The 10,000-nt window shown below is 42.3% G+C and overlaps 1 protein-coding gene across 1 annotated transcript in view; it reads right to left on the bottom strand.

The window, feature by feature from the left end:
• LOC311061927 (retinoic acid receptor beta-like) overlaps positions 1-10,000 on the bottom strand; it is a gene marked incomplete at its 5' end in the record, with an annotated part of 273,360 nt that overhangs the window by 160,272 nt on the left and 103,088 nt on the right. Inside the window, one exon of the mRNA XM_084080634.1 lies at positions 4,400-4,576. Within this exon, the coding sequence (XP_083936760.1) occupies positions 4,400-4,576 (177 nt within the window). The remainder of the gene's footprint in view (positions 1-4,399; positions 4,577-10,000) is intronic.

The following is a 10,000-nucleotide window of genomic DNA, read 5'->3' as shown; positions in this document are numbered from 1 at the left end:
CCCCCCCTGTTCTTGTACATATAGTTTTTTTCCCCTTTTTTAATGTTTTTTTTTTTTTTTTGTACATAGCGTTATCTTTTTCTGTTTTTTTACGGGGCCAGAGCTCTGCTCTGGACACGTATTGTTATTCGCATTATTCTGTCACTTCTGCCACTTTTCGCAGTTCTGGCTGAACCGCGCTGTCGCTTTTTACGAAACTCGGCCATATGGTAGATGGTCATGAAAAACGATCAAAAAATAATTCTCACAATCTTTCGTCCAAAGGTGGCGCTATAGCACTCAATTGAAAATGCCAACTTTGACCAGGTACAACTCATGCCCTGTTTGACCTACAGCCATGAAACTTGGATACACATATGCGTCTCCTCATGCTGAACAACTTTCACACTCTGACTTTTGACCTCTGACCTTTAGATCTCCCACCATTTTGAATTATATGAAAAACAGTCATTGGCTCCTAACTTCTGCATTTTTTCACTTATGGAAAATCCGTTGGAAATTTTTGTAGAAAGTGGTCCAAAGTTCAAGTGTGAAACGTTTCGTGCAGATTGCTGAAAAATCCCAGGAGGAGATAGATTTTAACTATTACAGTTTTATGAAAATTATTCATCTGTGCCTAAAACATACATGCAGACTCACATTTCTTTGAAACTTTGCAGAAATGTACAGGGTCATTCCAAATATCACTGAAACCAATCTTACTCCAATTGGCCAAAAGGGGGCGCTATAGCAATTTTTTGAAAAGGCAGATTTTAAACAGGCATAAGTCATGCCTCGTTTGGCCGAAAGTCGTGAAACTTGCTTACACATGTGCCTTGACTCATGAGGAACACACGTATCGATTTGACCATTAAGCTCCGCCCTTAGATTTTCCGCAATTTTGAGCAGTTTGAAAAATACTTGTTTTTGCCAGTTCTGGCTTAACCGTGCATACGCTTTTTACGAAACTCGGCCATATGGTAGATGCTCATGAAAAACTACCAAGAAATAATTCTCACACTCATTCGTCAAAGGGTGGCGCTATAGCACTCAATTGAAAGTGCCAACTTTGAACAGGTACAACTCATGCCCTGTTTGACCTACAACCATGAAACTTCGATACACACATGCGTCTCTTCATGCCCGACAACTTTCGTGGTCTGACTTTTGACCTCTGACCTTTAGATCGCCCACCATTTTGAATTATATGAAAAACAGTCATTGGCTCCTAACTTCTGCATTTTTTCACTTATGGAAAATCCGTTGGAAATTTTTGTAGGCAGTGGTCCAAAGTTCATGTGTAAAATGTTTCGTGCAGATTGCTCAAAAATCCCAGGAGGAGATAGATTTTAACTATTACAGTTTTATGAAAATTATTCATCTGTGCCTAAAACATACATGCAGACTCACATTTCTTTGAAACTTGGCAGAAATGTACAGGGTCATTCCAAATATCACTGAAACCAATCACACTCCAATTGGCCAAAAGGGGGCGCTATAGCAATTTTTTGAAAAGGCAGACTTTAAACAGGCATAAGTCATGCCTCGTTTGGCCGAAAGTCGTGAAACTTGCTTACACATGTGCCTTGACTCATGAGGAACACATCTATCTCTTTGACCAGTAAGCTCCGCCCTTAGATTGTCCGCAATTTTGAGCAGTTTGAAAAACACTTAAACCCAGGATTTTTCGGCTATTTGCGTGAAACTGTATCATCTGTGTGATCTCCTTTTTCACAGTTACTTATCTGTTGGGCCAATGGCGTCTCCCTTAAATGAATGCCTCACAATCTCAGGGTCGCCAGTTCAAGCCTCACTTGATGCAGACTTAATTTAAGTTGAATTGCAAACAACATGACTGTATCATTGAATACATGTGCAACTGGTAAAGGTAATGATGAAATGCTTCTTGGAGAGAGTATGTTTTTGCAATGTATGACAAACTTCATTGTGAAAATAACCGATCTACAATCTCAAAACTTTTCAGATAGCAACATGTTTCTGAGCTTGTAGATCGGCTGCTTTCACTGGTTCACTTTTATCTTCAACAGATGACCTCAGCCTGTACAAAGCTATAGCCCTATAGGTAGTGTCTCAGCCTGTGAATCCAAAGGTCGAGAGTTTGATTCCTGTCAATGGCAATAGGTTGAGATGTCAATGGGTGAGGTTTTTCACCTGGGATTGCCCCCCTGCGTCCTATATATGACCACCTCAGCTGGGTTGGGCTGAAAAGAATATTCGCCTGTTGGAATCATTTGCTTTGTCTCAATTTCAATCTATTCCCTTTCCATGTCTTATTGTGCTATTATTACGGGGCCAGAGCTCAGCTCTGGACCTGTTTTGTTATTGGCAGTATTCTGTCACTTCTTCTGCCACTTTTCGCAGTTCTGGCTGAACCGTGCAGTCGCTTTTTACGAAACTCTGCCATAAGGTAGATGGTCATGAAAAACGATCAAGAAATAATTCTCACAATCTTTCGTCCAAAGGTGGCGCTATAGCACTCAATTGAAAATGGCAACTTTGAACAGGTACAACTCATGCCCTGTTTGACCTAGAGTAATGAAACTTGAATACACATATGCGTCTCCTCATGCTGAACAACTTTCACCCTCTGACTTTTGACCTCTGACCTTTAGATCGCCCACCATTTTGAATTATATGTAAAACAGTCATTGGCTCCTAACTTCTGCATTTTTTCACTTATGGAAAATCCGTTGGAAACTTTTGTAGGCAGTGGTCCAAAGTTCAAGTGTTAAACGTTTCGTGCAGATTGCTCAAAAATCCCAGGAGGAGATAGATTTTAACTATTACAGTTTTATGAAAATTATTCATCTGTGCCTAAAACATACATGCAGACTCACATTTCTTTGAAACTTGGCAGAAATGTACAGGGTCATTCCAAATATCACTGAAACCAATCTCACTCCAATTGGCCAAAAGGGGGCGCTATAGCAATTTTTTGAAAAGGCAGACTTTAAACAGGCATAAGTCATGCCTCGTTTGGCCGAAAGTCGTGAAACTTGTGTGCCTTGACTCATGAGGAACACATCTATCGCTTTGACCAGTAAGCTCCGCCCGTAGATTGTCCGCAATTTTGAGCAGTTTGAAAAACACTTAAACCCAGGATTTTTCAGCTATTTGCGTGAAACTGTATCATCTGTGTAATCTCCTTTTTCATAGTTCCTTGTCTGTTGGTCCAATGGCGTCTCCCTTAAATGAGTGCCTCACAGTCTCAAGGTCGCCAGTTCAAGCCTCTCTTAACGCAGACTTAATTTAAGTTGAATTGCAAACAACATGACTGTATCAATGAATACATGTGCAAATGGTAAAGATAACCTGAAATGCTTATTTGAGAGTACGATTTCTCAATGTATGACATACTTCATTCTGAAAATAGCCGATCTACAATCTCAAAACTTTTCAGATAGCAACGTGTTTCTGAGCTTGTAGATCGGCTGCTTTCACTGTTTTCGGTAGCGAGGAGACATACAATTTCTCTATTGGTAAATGGTTTGTGAACGAGTGATCTTAGTGTTGGCTTGGTTCATGACAGAAGGCAAGAGTTTATGATCTTCAACAGACAACATCAGCCTGGACAAAGCTATAGCACTATAGGTAGTGTTGCAGCCTATTAGCCTATCATGGGGCGGCCATAGCTGGGTGGTTAGTGAGCACGCCTAGGGAACCAGAGGCCCTGGTTGCCCCAGGTTTGATTCCGGGCCATCCCAGCATATGCGTCGATGAAATGCAATTTGTCCCTGAGCAAGACTCTTAACCCCTAATTGCTCACAGGTTCTCATTGGAAACAAGACCACAAGGACTTTCATGAACGACCTGTTAAAAGGAATTATCCTTATCCTAGTCCGAAGGTTGAGAGTTCGATTCCTGTTAATGGCAATAGGTTGAGATGTCCAATCTATCCATTCTGTTTCCATCTCTCTCTCTCTCATCAATCTATTCCGTTTCCATGTCTCTCTTCAATCTATTCCGTTTCCATGTGTCTCTCTCTCTCTCTCTCTCTCTCTCTCTCTCTCTCTCTCTCTAGTCTCTCTCTCTCCAGTTTCCATGTCTGTCTGTCTCTCTCTCACTGGCCCCGTATTATCGCTGCTTGCAGCTATATTTTTTTATTGATATTTGAACTGTGGTGCCACTCTATATGTCTATGAATTGAATACCAAGGCCCTCATTGGAAACAAGACCGCAAGGACTTTCATGAACGGACCTGTTAAAGTATTTTAAATGTAACTGTGCTGTTTTACATGTTTTGCCTAATAAAATATGCAATCAATCAAATCAATCCAGGGACCCCCCAGAAACAAAGATTTGAGTTACAAATGTTCGCTTTAAAAAAAAAAATATATATATATATATATGGATGTATGACATACATACATCCATCCATATATCTGTAGTCTAGACGTACCAGGATGTCGAGGCAGGCAGCCTTCAGCAGTGTGATCTGGTCAGCGATGGTCAGCCCCGTGAACCCAGGGACCCGTTTGGCAAACTCCACGATCTTTATAATGCACTTGGTGGCCAGTTCACTGAACTTATCCCACAGGCCCAGGTCCAACCGCACACGCTGCTCAGCACTGGAGTTCTGAAATACACACGCACACGCACACACACGCGCGCACACACACACACACACACACACACACGCACACACACGCACACACACACGCACACGCACCCGCACACACGCACACACACACACACACACTTTAATTACTTTATGATTTTAATCATAAGACTAAAGCATATGACAGTAGCGTGCAACTTACTGTAAATAAGGCATATAGTAACCGGTAACTAATCTCTAATCCCTGAATCAAATGTATAAATGTCTAATGCTAACCCATAACCCCGCAACCTGAATATTTTACGAATTGTAAACATGACTCAAAAATATATATTTTTTTCAAACATAAAACCGTTTCACTTGTGAGGAACCAGGAAAATGGTTTGTTACAAAATGTCTGTTTCCCCCAAAACTATACTTTATACAAAATAGTCAATGTGACTTTGCCCTCAATGCCCTCAATACCCACATATCTGACTAAAATACCTCCATAAAGTTAGCGACACCCACAGCCACTATACTAGAGGGAGCGTGAACAACGATCTGGTACCACCCACCCATGAAACAAACATGGGTAAATTCTCCTTCTACAGCACTGCCATCCAGGTGTGGAATGCCCTGACCCCATCCCTCCAAAAATGTAGATCACTGGATTCCTTTAAAACAGCCCCTGCAAATGCACCTTTCAGGAGGCCAAAGGGGGAGGAGTTATCACTTCTCCCTTAGACAGGCGACCACCGCCCTCCCCTTTTTCTTTATCCCCATTCCCCCCTTTTTTTGGCCCGTGTAACCGCCCCTATAAGTGAGGTTGGGACATCGACATTTGCTGCACCGTGATTGGCCACCATTGTACACCCCTAACCCCTAAACATTCAATGCAAATCTATACTTTTCTTTAAGGGAGCTTACATCACGGTGATGACCACTAGCTGCACTGCGATTGGCTGACTCTATTGGCTGACTCTATTCAGCACTGTGATTGGCTAGCGAGACACATGACACATGTGCATAGTCCTATAAATATGATTATGCACTTAAAAAAAAACACATTTATGTTTTTTTTAAGTGAGTCATGGGTCTGTGATGACCACCACACCGCCAACTTCACACTGGGTGTGGTTTTTGAGTGGTGCCGAAGGCAACCACTCCTATACATGACTTTGTCCGTGTGTCCGTATGTATGTATGTATGTATGTATGTATGTATGTATGTATGTATGTATGTATGTATGTATGTATGTCCACAAACATTGATGACAACATCAATACGGGGGTCATCAAAGGCACCACTCACTTCACACAGGGTGTGATTTTTATGTGGTGAGATTGAATGTGTGGTGCTGAATTGAATACCTAGGACCCCAATGGAAATTCAATTCAATTTTATTAAAGTGTCAAATCACAACAAGTTGTCTCAAGACACTTTACATGTAGAACAGAGACCTGACAGTCCCATCCTGAGCAAGACATTTTGTGACAGTTGCAACGAAAAACTCTCCCTTAACCCTCTAGAACCTGAACTATGAAAGAAAGGTCAGAAAATTCTAAAATTTTGAAAAGGGACACTTTATTGGGTCTTATAACATTTTTGATTTTTTTTTTTTTTTTTTAACATTCCTTTGTATCATTTATTTGTTGTATCATATTTGATACAAGGGGTATTACAAGGGTTATTTCAAGTCGGTTTTACTGCCTCCCCCTGGCCAGCCGGGGCGCCTGATGGAGGGGAAAGGAACTGGTTGGAATAGCGTGTTCCTTCAACGCGCTACGTCCAACCAGGGAAACTCTCCCCTGTCAGGTGATAAGAAGGTCAGTTGGCTCTCATGCATTGAAGGAGGCATGAGCTCGGCCCTGGCCTCCCTAGGTTGGCAGAGGGAGTGTAGTGCCCAGGATTACATAGAGATTGGCACTGGGTGTAAAAAATAGGGTTAAAAAATCGTGGGATAAAAAAAAAAAGTCGGTTTTAACATTACAAAAAAACAAACAAACATTTATTTTAGACCTGTAGTATCAAATATGATACAAATCGTAAAGGACTATAGACCTGTAGTATACAAGTATACAAACACTTTGACATCATAAAAAACAAACTCAAATGCTAAATTTAGAGAGCTCATAAGTGCATTCAAGTTATCCAACACTTATTTCAAAATATTAGTAAAGATATACTAGGAAAACTTACCCGAACTGCTTAAAAAATAATTGTTTGTTAGTAGTGCATCAACCTCTCCTGTTTAGTTGATGGCAGCCATTTTGGGTCAGACCAACTGAGGCTCTGTAACTACCTGCAGTGCAAATGGTATGGTCCAGGGGGAAGTGGGGATGTGTCAGATATGATACAACAGGTTCTTGGTCCAAGTATTCATTACACTGATTTATTAAAAAATCAGTGTAATGTGTGTATCATATATGATACGTTTGGCGTTATAGGGTTAACTGGAAGAAACGTCAGGCAGACCCTAGGCTCTAGGGTGGGAGGGGCCTTCTGCCTCGACCGTGTCGGGGGAAAGAAGAGAGAGAGAGAGAGAGACAGAGGAGAGACAGAAAGAGATACAAGTAGGAAACAAGACCGCAAGGACTTTGTTGGTGTTATCCTTTATAGACAAAGTGTTTGACTGTACTCTGTGCTGTTTTTACATTTCTGTCTAATAAGATATTCAATCAATCAATCAATCAATCAATACAGAACACCTACTGAGCCCCCGTGAGTAGGTCAGTATCTCACCTACTTATAGACCAATCAATAGTCTGATTAAACGTGATAACGTCCCATTCAGTGGATTGACAGCATCCCAAATGTGTGCGCACACACACGCACGCGCGCGCACACACACACACGCGCGCACGCACGCACGCACGCACACACACACACACACACACACGCACACACACACACGTTTGTATTACTATACTTGTGAGGACATTAACATTTTAGGAAGCCGATTTTATGGTTGATTTATGATTTTTTGGGGGCATTTTTAACCGCAAGTCTAAAGCCGAAAAATAGCAGATCGGCTATTTTGCGGTGTTTGACATCGCCACACAACTAAGTATGAAATAGGGGGAAAATCAAACCCCAACCGCCCTAAACCTAACCTCTAAAGGTCTAAATCCTAAACCTAACCCCAACCGGAATCTTTTTCTAATTGTAAACATAGCTCTAAAAATCTTTTTTTCAACCATAAAATAACAATTTCTCTTGTGAGGACCAAGAAAATGGTCCTCACAAGAAACATATTTTTTCTCATATTCTACTATTCTTGTGGGGACGTTTGGTCCTCATAAGTATAGTAATACAAACACACACACACACACACACGCACGCACGCACGCACGCACGCACGCACGCACGCACGCACGCACGCGAGCAAAGAGTTTCAGGCAGAAGGCAAGCACTTTCGTCATCGCACACACACACACACACACACACACACACACACACACACACACACACACACACACACACACACACACACACACACACACACACACACACACACACACACACACACACACACACGTGTGAGTTGCTAATGATCTCCTAAACCCCCCCGCGCCCCCCCCCCTCCTCTCTGTGTCTCTATCTCTCCATACATATCCCGCCTATATATAAATAGGCTCCATAGGAGCTGCTAGGCTGCATGGAGAGATGGGAGGAGGAGGAGAGGATTGTTGTGGTAAATAGGAGGAGAAGGAGGAGGGAGGATAATGAGTGTATGAGTCAGTGGGATGTTCCTCCTGACAGTGTGGAGTTGTGACAGGCTGCAGAGAGAGGAGGAGGACCTTTGAAGTGTGTCGAGGAGGTGCTATTAGGAGGCCCCGCAATACGCTCCTTTCCTATGTGTGTGTCGGCGTGGAAAACCCCCGTATGTGTATACCGAGACGACTGGAAATACTTTTCACTGAAAACACATTCGATGCGGGAACGCAGCTGTGTTCGTCCTTTTATAGATGTCTTTGTGGCTATTCAAAAATAGCAGATCTACAAGCTCGTAGCGCGGCACCGAGTGCCGCGCTACGAGCTTGTAGATCTGCTATTTTTGAAAAATCGTTTTTTTTTTTTTTGCAAATCTTGAGATTTGAGTTAGAAAAGCGAACATTTGTAACTCAAATCTTTGCTTCTGGGGGATTCAACAGTTTTTTGAAAAAACTTATGTCGCCATGATATCAGTGGTTCTTTTTTCCATGTCAAGGACCCCCAAAATGACGTGTATTTAGCCACGGACCCCCCATCTAAAAATATATGTTCCAGGGACCCCCAAAAGCAAAGATTCAAGTAAAACATTTTCGCTTTAAACCAATATATAGTCAAAGATTTGCACACATTTTCACGATTTTTCAGAAATAGCAGATCCAATTTTTTTTTCCCCAATTTTTTTTATTTTTTCCTTCACAGCACCAGGAGATATCATTTTCTGAAGATTTAGACTCCAATCCACTTCCTGGTTAACTTATGACTTAGCCTGTATCTCGGCTCCTAAAAATGGTTTAAAATCCTGGCACTCAACGTACATTTTTTTAATAAACCTCTGGCACCCCAAGTAACACTAGGACGCAGATCTGTGTCCTATAGATTACTCTGGCAGACCCACGGTTGTGTCTATTAGGACGCAGATCTGCATGCGTCCCTGGCAGCTTATATGTGTTAATTTACAAACAAAAACGTTATTATGAAAAGTTTAAAATATGGAGATACATGGTTTGTGTCTGACAGCTACCATACCATGCATACTGTAGCTCTACCCTCACACACACTGAGGGGGGGGGGGGGGGGGGAGAACGAGGGGGGAGAGGGAGATTTATAGAGACAGAAAAGGTACGTAGAGAGAGAGAGAGAGAGAGAGAGAGAGAGAGAGAGAGAGAGAGAGAGAGAGAGAGACATGACAACGTGCAGCAGACAGGAGGAAGAGACAGAGAGGAAAAATGACAGATAAGAAAAAAGAACCTGGGGAAAGTAAACTAGGGTCTGTGTGCGCGCGTGTGTGTGTGTGTGTGTGTGTGTGTGTGTGTGTGTGTGTGTGTGTGTGTGTGTGTGTGTGTGTGTGTGTGTGTGTGTGTGTGTGTGTGTGTGTGTGTGTGAGAGAGAGATACTAGTAGCTTCATAAATATGTCATGAGCAGAGCTGACATGCGGGTGTGAGACAGTGAGACAGTGAGACAGTGAGACAGTGAGACAGTGAGACAGGCTGCTCCTGTGGAAGTTGTAGAAACCAGTTCTGATGAACTCCCATCGTCCACATCTCTCACACACACTAATCTCTCAAGAACAGATTCTGCTCTGCGTTTGAATCTGTCGGGGGGGGGGGGGGTTATTGGCTTATAACCAAAACCATCCATGTTCTCTGGGAGAAGTGGTGTTAGTGTTCTGTGTAGAAATATTGTTAGTGGGAATGAAAACATAGTCGCACCAACCGGAAGTGATGCGCTGAAGGCAGACCAAAACC

This window comes from Gymnoscopelus microlampas (assembly GCF_963454915.1).
Source record: "Gymnoscopelus microlampas genome assembly, chromosome: 15".
In the NCBI taxonomy this organism is placed as follows: Eukaryota; Metazoa; Chordata; class Actinopteri; order Myctophiformes; family Myctophidae; genus Gymnoscopelus; species Gymnoscopelus microlampas.
This window is presented reverse-complemented; position numbering and strand designations above follow the sequence as displayed.